The 13,002-nt window shown below is 40.3% G+C and overlaps 1 protein-coding gene across 1 annotated transcript; it reads right to left on the reverse strand.

The window, feature by feature from the left end:
• Positions 1-977: 977 nt before the first annotated feature.
• Positions 978-11,470, reverse strand: LOC139742532 (uncharacterized). Its single transcript, XM_071653064.1, has 5 exons — positions 11,278-11,470; positions 5,794-6,582; positions 3,952-4,165; positions 3,072-3,253; positions 978-1,395 (listed from the first exon to the last, which is right to left on the reverse strand). Exons 1-5 carry the CDS (start codon positions 11,406-11,408, stop codon positions 978-980), a joined length of 1,734 nt encoding a protein of 577 aa, XP_071509165.1. The 5' UTR covers positions 11,409-11,470.
• Between the last annotated feature and the right edge of the window lie 1,532 nt (positions 11,471-13,002).

Consider the following 13,002-nt stretch of genomic DNA (forward strand, 5'->3'; position numbering starts at 1 on the left):
CCATAGCCAAGTAACGTACCATGACGCACCCCTCGGTTCAAAATAATGCGTGTTATTTTCCATAGCCAAGTGACGTACCATGACGCACCCCTCGGTCAAAATTTTGACCGACAATGATGGGATTTTGACGCACCCCGCGGTCAAAAATTTGACGGACAAAGCTGGTAAAATGACGAACACCTGGGTCACAAATTTGACGGACCAAACGAGGAAATGACGCACCCATGTCCGGGGGTAGTGGGGTGAGTCATTTCATTGACAAGTGCATTATCATAGATGCGTACACAAAGACGCAATGCATATTAATTTCAGCTCCAACCTAGCATCTCCAGATTGCACAAACAATTTTCACACACTTACGACATCAGAAAGAGGATAAGTAAATTGATGGAACTTCTAGAAGAGAGATGTTTTTGTCACCTTTTCTTCGATGATCAAATCAAATTCTGCAAAAGCTGTGACCCTTATTCTGCTCAATATTACACCATGCGATACTGATCAAGCGCCATGAATCAGAGCTCAAGTAGTACCTGAAACGAAACAGCAAGCAGCCTAGTTTATGTGGATTCTGAACATGGACACAAAATCTGTCACTGGAGTTGATAACATCGCAATCATCTTTAATCAACCTGGTACAAAATGTATGAATTTTTACCATATTTGTGTGAGGCTACAAATAGGAGGCCCCCTTCAGGGAGTGTCGGAGGTATGTGAGTTCACTGTAGAGGGGATAAGTACAGCTGGCTCTGGGATGGATGAATGCCCTTGGGTTGGTGGATGTGTGCCTGTAGTATAGCTTGAAGAACTGATGAAAGAAGATGACTGTGGCAGGGCTGCATGGGAAGACATGGCCGAGGTCTTGCAGAGAGAAGATACACCACCTCCTCCTCTCTTTACAGCTTCCAATCAAATTAAGATACCCGTTTTAACGACTCTCGCTCTCTGTAACAAATCCGCACTGATAACGGCATAGCTGTCTACAGTACGTCAGGGCCACGCAGCACATAGTCCACTTTGTCAAGTACATGTGCATTCGGCAATGATCCTTCAGACAGCACCACTTCCGCGAGACTTTGTTCGTCCACATCCACATGCACCATGTACACCGGCCAGTCGGATGAGGTACTGGAGGCGGGATCTAAAATGGGCTCATGGCAACTGCGGGCGGCCAGGAGATCCTTCTGGAAGCGCACCTGAAAGCCTGCGATTCTCGTGTTCTCGCCCACCAGGAAGATGCGGCCCAGCATCTGACGCACGGTGGCGGTGTCCAGGCATGACAGGATCTCCGTCACCATGGAGACCAGATCGAGGCACCTATACATGTACTCTGTGGCGAAGAGCATCATCAGCTCCGACCTCCGGCACGTATCATCCCCTCTCAGGACCCCTACAATGCTGAGAACGAGGATGTTGTAAAAAACAAACAACAGAATAACAATACAGGAACAATTTCCTTTCAAATGGCATTGAGAAGGCCTTGGAGAGGACCGATTTTTAATACACTCAAAACTTATGAGGGAAATATAAGAGCCAATTATAACCTGCAGCCCTTTATCACCACTTACACACTGCCAACTCAATTCACCATTTAGGCTACATGTTTGACAAGATGAAAACAGAATGGTTGTTGCAGAAAGAAGACAGTTGACGACAACAGTGGAATATGATGAATACCTGAAGACACACAACTCCTATTCTCATGAGTGGACTGACAGAAGCTCTTCTCCACTGAGATCATTTGTTGTCAACATTTACAAACCAAAATCAGGGAGGATCCAAAGAGCAAACCATGGAGATATATTTGTGCTACAATCATCACAAGCAAAATTATCATCTATGTAGGACGTTTTAGCGGTGCACTCGCATATTGTTGTCTGCTCAATTTTTATTGTGCAATACAAAAGCTTATTAAATGAAATGCATTGAGCCAATGTATTAATTGTCATTTCTAGATATGAAATGAATAAGAAATTGTGAGAGCATGGCATCGTCAACTTGCTGATTTGAATATTCATAAGGACCGGTCAAGAAATGTCTTCCGAAAAAATGTGACATTTCAAAAAGTTATATCTCTATATTTCTAAACCGATTTTTATCATTTTTGTATCATTCTGTAGGGAATATTTTTCTCTTTCTTTTGAAGTTTATTTATTTTTGGGTGGATTTCCTCTTTAAGTGGGTATCCCATTAGGCTAGAGACTGTTTGGCGACTTGGGCCCCATTTCATAAAACTTGTTATCAGTGACAACTGCCACATTTCTATGACAAATTTGCTCTCAGCCAATCAGATGCAAGGATTTCAGTAGCTTGTCACATCTATGACAACTTGTCATTGATAACAAGTTTTATGAAACGGGACCTGGTGATGATTCGATTCTCCCAAGTGGCAGAGATTATCTCCACAATGTCACTGCGACCTCTCCGCGAAGTCTCCTGGAATGAAGCTGATTCTCCACGGAGCCATGAGAGAATCAAGCATGTCTTTTTTTTTTCAGAGACTCTTTCCAGTCCCCAGCTGATCGCTGGAGGTCTTTGCGACGCCTCCTCCAAAATTGCAGAGACTAATTTTATTCACAAGATCACTGAGACATCTCCACAACTCTGCAGAGACCCACTGACGACTCACTGGAAATGTCTCAGAGATGTCGCGGCGATGTCTCCATGACTTCTGGAGGAATAAAAACTATCATCTAATTTGGAGACGTCTGTGATGTCGCCATGAAGTCGCCTTCTTGGGAAGAGTGCAAGCCATTTTTTTGTCTTTTGAGTCACACAAGTTGCGGCGACTCAGACTGATCAGTCGCGGCAGTCGCGGCAGAGTCTCCTCCAGTGCAATACGGCCTTAAGTCTCCACTATAGAAAAACAATTCATCGGAAATAAACAATCATGGGACCCACAATCTAAACTCCGGAACAATAGCTGCCTGCATCAGACTTGATACGGCAAAGATGGAATGACAGAATATCCCTTCTTACCTTTTAAACGATTCAAAGTTCTTGGTACCATCTTTGAGAACACATGGTGAAATCAAAGAATAAACAAAGAAAACAACTAAACCAAAAAGACTTACCTGTCTTTCAATTGGATGGCAGTCCCATAGTGCGTGTAACCCAAGTAGGAATCATTGGAGTAGGTGTAGGCTTGTCTGCACTCCCTGCGATACGCTGCCCTAATGGCGTGCCTGGGGGCTATGGCAAGGTGAAGCCGCTCCGGGTCTGTTTTGATCTGTAGGCAGGATGTGCTCACCTGGTTCTAAGGGAGGTCGCAAGGGAACAAATATGGGTACATGGTGAGTATACAGCAAGAGAAAGAGAAAAAAAGTGGGAGAGATCAAGCAATCATATTGTTACAATTATCATAACCATTTTTTTCTGCATGCCACTGATATCATATGTTTCAATTACATTTCATGTGTGTGAAAGTGAATAATGATAATACACTCAGATGTAGACACAGGAAAAGGCTGATGATGTACTCCACAATTGCCTTTGCATATACACCGTAATATATCAGTTTCATTTCACTTCAGTTTATTCTAATATTACTGAAAAAAAAAAGAACAATACATTGAACGGTATAACCAAGAAACAGTCTCGCTGATGTGATTGTGCAACCGTGTATGTTAGAGATGGGCTGTTTGATACCATTGGTTATGAGGGCATTTCTCCTTTTTATCAGAAAGAAAATCGACATTAACCATGAAAAAAAAAAATGAATAAGATGAACAAATGAACGAGAGTGTGAACAATTCAGCTTCAGTTAGGCACAACACGTTATACACGTATCATATTCCTTTGGGATTTCAACCTGCACCCAAACATGAGCTATTCAATTGCTAGGCAGGTACGCTACCAACTGAGCCACCTCACTGCCATACTACTCGTTATTCACTGCAGTAGAATTTAAGAGCCAAATCTCTGTGTAGTTGTATGGATGCCACACTGCCTTACCTCACCAAAGACTGCCCTCTGTCCATTAATGCTCAGCACGAGATAGTCCAGGACGTGTGCAAATCCAACCTGCCTATGGCGGACCAGCTCGGGGAGTACAACCCCATCCACAACGGGTGTGACCAGCGTGTGGTGTCTGTAGCTTTCGATCACGAGGCAAGTCTCAGCCTGGGCCCGCATGCTGACATGGAGGGCCAGGTTAAACATGGTCAGCCTATGGCAGGATCAGCAAACAAGATACCAGCTACAATGTGTAGAGTGAATGTTTCATGGAATCGCAAAGAACTGAACAGATGTTGCAGGTGCTCACTGGACTCCATAAATGTTTTGATAACTTATGGGCAGAATTGGAGACAATAATTTATTTCATGAGTTCCCATATGGAGACTAATATAACATTATTTGTTTTTGAAAAGAGCTCCCATGTGGAGACCTTCTAATTTTTTGTATGACCTCCTCAAGTCTACATGTATGAAGACAATTATTATCATGAGCTCCCTCATGGAGACATTCTATGAGCATAGTTTAAATAATATTGTTTGATTTGTTAATTATATCATTTGATCTGATATCAGGAGTACCTGGCAGAAATTTATTTCTGACGGGACTCCATTTTTTTGTAAAAACAACAAAAACAATTAGAATAGGCAATATTTTGTAACACTTTGCCAATATGATTTAGCAGTTGTAAAGTTTTGTCTTCCTGTTTCAATGCATCCATGGGATGTGGTTCTCTCCATGAGATACATTTTTCACTTACTGCCTAAGACTACAATCTGCTCGGCAACCGGTCGGCCAGTTTTTAGCCAATTTCGGTTGGAGACCAACCGATGACCGACCAGTGACTAATCAGACACCACTGATTTTTAGGGCATCAGTTGGTCGCCGCTGAAGTTTTAACACAAAGTTAATATTTCAATGGCGACAGACTAGTTTCATTGTCCGAGCGGCAACCGCCCAGGTACCAACCTAATTGAGCAGTCCCCGTTCAGCGATTTAGGGAAAAAAATACTAAAGACAAAAACATGCACGAGTATATGTGACCCTGTATCACAAAACGCACAGAAAGTCGCCAGACATGACATTTTAGTTAAGAGCATATTCTAAAAGAGCAGACTTTAAGCTTTAAAATGATGTATAACTCAAATCAAATGGACTCTCCTAACCTATCTAAATATTGGAAAGAAAGCTCACAATCAGGAAAAGTGTCAACTGAGAAAAGAGGCTCTGAAGTACAGGGTGTATTCAAGCGCTAAATCTTTACCAAACCATGCTGGCTGTGCAATGAATGGGACAAAAAACAGGATGTAAACCACCAGAGTAATACAATGACGGAATTATCAGATTAAAACTGAAACTGAACGTGCTGTATTAACACATTCTGTTCATAATTGGTGCCAACTTTCAAAGGAGTAGCATCATCCTTTCAAAATTTATTTGAGTTGAGAGTGAAGTGTACAAGGTTCTTATGAAATGAAAAGGGGACTCTAAAAACACACCTAATCACACTATTCTACCAAAAAAAAATGTTCAAGATAAACTGCTAAAAACACACTTTCCTCCCCATTTTATGATCCCAAATTTTAGCATAATGTAGACGAAGACGTGCTCTTCAGAAAATATGTAAAAGTCAAGATCGGTTAGGTTGACCCATTTCACCTATTTTCAGTCCCCACACAAAATCAGTGTGTGCGACTTTTTGTTCGTTTTGTGGTGCACGGTCACATATGATATTTATCCCAGGGTGCACTGCAAACTCTGGCTCACTTCAGTGCACAATTACCATTGCACTGAGTTGCAAAGACTTTAAATCACGATTTCTATCATAACACATAGTCATACCTTTCAAATCCCATTACATAGAAGAAGAGGTGCAGCACCCATTTCAACTCTTCTGGTCCCAGCTGGAAGGGCGATTTGAAGAACGTGTTTGGCATTCCCTTGGTAACGAAGACTCCTGGTTTCAAGAGTTCAATGACCCTGCAACACAGTTCATTATTCGTCTCTCCGGACTGCTCAGCAGTTTCTCCAGCGGAAATTCCAGTGGCAGCCAACCTCCTCTTCAATCTCCAGCCACTGCCCATCAGGCTCAGGGAGCAATAGTCAGGTGGCATGCCGCATGACTTGCTGGGCAGCTCCGACAGGCAGTGTTCGTTGAAGTCTGCCTTCTTTCTCATCATCATTGGCATTCTGTGCCTGGAGAGAACAGCCTTTAACTTCTTTTCTCCAAACGGCCACAGCTCCTGCCCTTCCGGGGCGACGCTCTGCCTCTGGAGAATCGCAAAGTCTGTCAACGCATCCACGGCACCGCCCCCGGACTTGCGGATCGGCACGACGGTGGAGAAGGTGGAACGGATTCGGATCGGACGCGTCTGATCGACCTTCTTCCGCAGCCGCGTCGAATCGAAGAAGGAGAAGCAGCGCAGGTTGTCGACGATGTCAAACCCCTCCAGCTCGCCTTCCGCATTCACGACGAACCACTGCTGGGCGTAGCCCCTGTCTCTGTGCGTCATCACCAGTCGAAAGCAAAGATTCTCGTACATGCGAGGGATGGGAGTTCGACACTCCAGCTCTCTCGTCTTCTCTGTCTCCAATCCATGCTTCAGGCAGAGTTGACTCCATATCGTCTTCCTGAAAGGTTATAACAGACTGAATCAAAAGGATCTCTTCTCAGGTATTTAAGAGACATAAATTACTTTACATATTATATTCTGTAGTATGACAGACACCAATATCTATTATCATTATAATGGTAAGAAAGGAACTTGCGCCATTCAGCCACGCACGAGGGAGATGTGGATCCTGAAAATACTGTATAAAATGTGGTGTCAACAATTAACCATCAGATTTACAGAGGTTCTCAGACATACTCTGTACCAGTTACTCTTTGGGTGGGCACTATCCCGCACAAATACTACATGGTATGACAAAATTCATCAGTTTATGAAGTGATACTGACTGATCAATTTCTTTTTGTACAGTTCTCTTGTAATCATGTTGATATAATACCCTTTCTCCTTCTGTCATGTACAAAATAGTGTCTAAACACACATTCTTCTTCATCTTCTTAAATAAGTACAGTCCACCACTAGGTGCCGGTGTACGTAGTACATGCGGTGTATAGTCACACTATTTGGCAGGTCTGGTGTGGTGTAGGTGTGGTGTGTACGGTAACTTTTTAAAAACATTCCTACATCATATTACTGGCTTAAGGCTTTGTGCAGCTAAAAACTAGAACTATCACTCATTGTGATTAATATACCCCCACCCACAACTGAGGAAATTAGCTGAACCAGGATTTTTTTTTTAACTTTTTAATGAAAAAAAAAAATTACCAAGGCAATGCACTGTCCAACAGTAAATAAATGTATTGCTCACTGTTAGTCAAATGTCCCACATCTCAAGTCAAATGCTCAAAAACTGAATGAGCAAGATAAATAAACTGACGATTTCTATGGTTTTTATCAAAAATTGTATAACCATGGTGCAACACAATGTTGGATAATAAGAAAAAAAAAATGAAGTTTTGCACAACTATATATCATAGCCATCACATGTGCCAAATTTCAAGCCAAATGCTAACAGGATGAGGGGCTTAGTTGAATTCACAATATTAGTGTATCATTTTCATTGAAAATATACTGTTACCATGGCAACACATTTTCAACACTGACAAAAGAGTTTTTGCACATCTAGGTAATGTAGAGGTAACATGTGCCAAATATGAAGCCAAAATGCTCTAAACATAGAGAGTCAGGATCTAATTGAAATGTTTGTATAATTTTCATTCAAAATGCACTGTTACCATGGCAACATATTGTTCAACAATGATGAAATACAAAGTTTGCATATCTCTGTACTACAATGGTTGCATGTGCCAAATTTCAAGCCAAACGCTCAAAGACTGAGGGAGTTACCTGAATCCACAATATCTTTATATTGATTTTCATTCAAACTATGCTGTTACCATGGCAACACAATGATCAACAATGACGAAAGGTTAAGTTTGCACATCTACATACCATAGTGGTCAGGTGTGCCAAATTTCAAGCTAAATGCTCAAAGACTGAGGGAGTTGGTGGAATCCACATGCTTTTTGGTGAAAAAATGTTGTTACCATGGCAACGCATTGTTCAACAATAATGACAGATTAAGTTTGAACATCTATATGCTATAGTGGTCACCTGTGCCAAATTTCAAGCCAAATGCTCAAAGACTGAGGGAGTTAACTGAATCCAAAATATTTTTAGCATGATATTCATTAAAAATATACTGTTACCATGGCAACACATTGATCAACAATGACCAAAGACTATGTATGCTCATCTACGTACTATAGTGGTCACATGTGCCAAATTTCAAGCTTAATGCTCAAAGACTGAGGTAGTTACCTGAATTCACAATATTTTTGTATGCATTTTAGTGAAAAGCTGCTGTTACCATGGCAACCCATTGTTCACCACTGACGAAAGATTAAGTTTGCACATCTATATGCTATATAGTGGTTGCATGTGCCAAATTTCAAGCCAAATGCTCAAAGAGTGAGGGACTTAACTGAATCCACGATATTTTTTGTATGATTTGCATTCAAAATATGCCGTTACCATGGCAACGCGTTGATCACCACTGCCGAAAGATTACCTTTGCACATCTACGTACCACAGTGGTAATGTGTGCCAAATTTCTAGCTAAACGCTTGAAGACTAAAGAAAGTTAGCCGAATCCACAATATTTTTGTATGTTTTTTGGTTAAAAAAAGCTGTTACCATGGCAACGCATTGTTTATCACTGACGAAAGATTAAGTTTGCACATCTATATACTATAGTGGTCATGTGTGCCAAATTTCAAGTCAAATGCTCCAAGACTGAGGGAGTTAACTTCATCCACAATATTTCTGTATGACTTTCATTCAAACTATGCTGTTACCATGGCAACATATCGATAAAAAATGACGAAGTAGTAAGTATGCACATCTACATACAATAGTGGTCACATGTGCCAATTTTCAAGCCAAATGCTTGAAAACTTAAAGGACAAGTTCACCTTCATAAACATAAGGATTGAGAGAATGTAGCAATATTAGTAGAGCACATCATTGAAAGTTTGAGGAAAATCAGACAATCCGTTCAAAAGTTATGAATTTTTGAAGTTTTTTTGCAGTACCCGCTGGATGAGAAGACTACTGCAGTGTATGAATAACTTAGATGTCACATGCGTACAACAATATAAGGAAAATATAAAGAGAATTTCACAAAATTCCATCTTTTGAAAAAAGTACACATTCCCCTGACTCGTTACCGATAAATGTTATGGGTAATATTATTCCCCCTGCCTTTAGAAAGAGGCAAGTCAATTGCTCTTTTATTATGCGAAAAAAGTGAAAATATGTTGAATTTTCTTTTATATTTTCTTTATACTGTTGTACGCATATGACTCACAAGCTGTAGTAGTCTCCTCATCCAGCGGTTCCAACACAAAAATTTAAAAAATTCATAACTTTTGCATCGATTGTCCAATTTTCCTCAAACTTTCACTGATGTGTTCTACTAATATTGTTGCATTTTCTCAATCCTTATGTTTATGAAGGTGAACTTGTCCTTGAAGGAGTTAGACTAATCCACACATTTTTGTATGATTGGTAAAAAAAATTCTGTTGCCATGGCAACAGATTCATCACCACACACATCAAATGTGTTTTGCACAAATATACATTACATTGATCACATATCCCAAATTCAAACAGAATTGCTACAAAACTAAGAGATTAGAGCAATCCACAACATTTTATAAGATTTATATGAAAATCTTCCGTTGTCATGGCAACGCATTATGAAATACTCACGAAAAAGGTCTCTTGCACATCTGCCTGTGATAGCGGTCACACATGCCAAATTTCAAGTTGATTGCTCAAAAAATGAGAAAGTTGTTCGATCCACAAGTTTTTAATGAAAATATGCCGTTGCCATGGCAACGCATTAAGCGATACTAATAGAAAAGGTGTCTTGCACATCTACCTTTGATAGCAGTCACACATGCTAAATTTGGGGATAATTGCTCAAAAAATGAGAGAGTAGTTCGATCCACAAGTTTTTACGAAAATATGCCGTTTCCATGGCAACGCATTATGCGATACTAACGAAAAAGGTGTCTTGCACATCTACCTTTGATAGCGGTCACACATGCCAAATTTGGGGTCAATTGCTCAAAAACTGAGAGAGGAGTTCGATCCACAACATTTTGCTAGATTTTTTAAAAATTTGCCGTTGCCATGGCAACTCATTATGCAATACTAACGAAAAAGGTGTCTTGCACATCTCCCTTTGATAGCAGTCACACATGCTAAATTTGGGGATAATTGCTCAAAAAATGAGAGAGTAGTTCGATCCACAAGTATTTACGAAAATATGCCGTTTCCATGGCAACGCATTATGCGATACTAACGAAAAAGGTGTCTTGCACATCTACCTTTGATAGCGGTCACACATGCCAAATTTGGGGTGAATTGCTCAAAAAATGAGAGAGGAGTTCGATCCACAACATTTTGCAACGGACCGACCGCCCGACCGCCCGACCGCCCGACCGCCCGACCGCCCGACCGCCCGCCCGACCGACCGACCGACCGACCGACCGACCGGCCACCCGACCTCAGGATGATTCCTATATACCCCCCCCCCCCCCCTCTACACACTATGTGTGGGTGGGGGTATAACAATACTCCTTTAACAGTCGAATACATTGATGTATACCATGTTGTGAACAATCACCTTTCTGTCTGTGAGTTTCTACTAAAATCAATCTTTTGTCTTACTTAGTAAAAATATAATTGCGCTCAAAAAAAGGTCTGAATTCTCTTCATTTTGCACTGGTTGTCAGGTAAACTAATTACACAATAACAAAATTTTCATTCATTCCGACTAGACTAACGACCTACCTACACTCTCCGAGTCTACACCAACAGGCAACACCACGGTTTTTTAAAGTTCTTTTTTGACACTTTGTGTGGTTGTAAAATAGTTGAACTTTGATGTCTTTGTTTTTTAAGTCCATACACCGTAAGTTTAGATGACAACTGATAATACTAGGCTCTAACTTTGCAAACTGTGGTGATAGTGTGCCATTGGCAAAGGCGGTTACCTCGACGAGCGTTATTGCTACGTGCAGAAAACAGGAAAACAGAAATCTTTTCATCACAGTGACAACACCCACAGCTGCATAGCCCATAGGCAGGCATACACACTCCGCTTTTCGGCGCAGTCGGTTCTCCATCACTATTGACGTACATAATATCAACATTCGCTCACACTGCAATTAATGACAATGCTTACCACACAGAGTTGCTCGACAAAACTTCGTTCAGATATTTACATGTCGTCCTTAGTTTTCCTATGCTTGCCACAGTACAGAAAGATGCAACATGGATCCATATACTTTGGATAGCCAAACTGTTGTCATCCATTGCGACGGATTCATAACATTTCGTCGAAGTACGCGCAACTTGGCGATGGATCCAGGCGATCGTATTTCATGTCCGAGCTTGTGTTGCTGCTGATGAATGGGCCGTAGTATGGCAAGCCTGTTTGACATTTATTCCATTTTCGTGATGTTTACAATAATTATATCAAGAAAGTTTTTTTTTCTCAAGGAAAACAAAATGTTCAATACCATGAATTTAATTCTTCTAAAAAAAATCAATCCTCGTGAAGACGAGTATTCTTAATACCAAAAATTCGTATTTATATCATGAAATGCGTATTATTAAAAAGGCTTGCCATAGAATAGACCTCGAGAGAGTTGATCGTGCGATTTCAATAGGTAAATATTGCGCAATAGCCAGGTTTAAAAAACAAAAATGTACACAGTGTGTGAATTTTCCATTTTTTTTCTAAAGCAGTATCTAAATGTATTTTAACAGAAATGTAGAAACAGATGGATAGAGAAATCAGATGGATTAATGAAAAGTTATATGGATAGATATATAAATGCTAGTAGATGGGTTATTATACAAATAATTAATGTTTATGAGTGCAATGGACAGAATATTTCATGAGGTGAAAGATGAAATGGTCTATTCAACAAGGCGCAGCCGAGTTGAATGGATCAAACATTTCATCTTTCACCGAATAAAATATTCTGTCCATTGCATGAATGAAAAACATTCACTATTTGTTTTATATAACGGCTAAAAATAGATCCTTGTCATTATGTTTTATGAATTTAGAAACAAGAGAAAATGTGCAGGATCCGAGATCGAGAGAGTGCTCACTGAGCGCTTTACGCTAGCGCGGTGTCGCACACACACTGCAAATGCATGCGTTTTACATGCGTATTGTGCCTGGCTCTCAGAGTGCGTGCAATGGAGCAAATCGTATGGACCCAAAATTGCACGGTAAATGGAGCCACAACTGCACGGATGATGACGTCACAGTGAAATGAAACAACCAATCCAATGACAAGGATCGATTTAGGCATTATATAAAGACAGACATTAAATTTGAACACAACAAGTAAATGCATGGATGGACATAGACAGATGTATACGCAGATGCCATTTTATGTTGGAGTTTGAATTCAACATTGATTTTGACGACATTTAATATTTGTAACATGTATTGACTATTTACCAGCCTCCTAGTCAGGTAGTCTTGGACATTAAATGATAAGGTAGTACATGTAGAGTGTGCACTGGAATATTATTTGTACTATCAAGGTAATATGGTATCAATTGCAGGTACATGCATAATTTTGATGATTACATTGCAGCTGTTGAGTTAAAAATCACATTAATTTTGCACATAGTATGTCAGGTTTTTTTTTTTACAATAAGATGAAAACAGTCTTCCTTTCCATTTGCTGAATTCAACTTTACAAATATGTTGTAAAATGTCATCCTGTGAGGCTTGGAGTGTGCCTATGTCCACTTCATCTATCTCTGTTTCTTATCACTTTTGCATGACATCAGATCATTTCAGCCATTCTTCTAACAGAACATTTCAAATCTGACCACTTTTAAGACATACAAGAAGACTTTTCAGTAAAGTTTGATGAGTAAA

This window comes from Diadema antillarum, unplaced genomic scaffold, assembly GCF_040938485.1.
Source record: "Diadema antillarum isolate AM-2024a unplaced genomic scaffold, OU_Dant_1.0 seq00001004_RagTag, whole genome shotgun sequence".
NCBI classification, from domain to species: Eukaryota; Metazoa; Echinodermata; class Echinoidea; order Diadematoida; family Diadematidae; genus Diadema; species Diadema antillarum.

Coding starts and splice junctions, on each gene's coding strand:
- LOC139742532 (XM_071653064.1), bottom strand. CDS start 11,408: ATGGATGACAACAGTTTGGCTATCCAAAGTATATGGATCCATGTTGCA. Junction 3,254..3,951: donor AGAGGGCAGTCTTTGGTGAG/GTAAGGCAGTGT, acceptor GACCTCCCTTAG/AACCAGGTGAGCACATCCTG. Junction 1,396..3,071: donor GCCATCCAATTGAAAGACAG/GTAAGTCTTTTT, acceptor CCTCGTTCTCAG/CATTGTAGGGGTCCTGAGAG.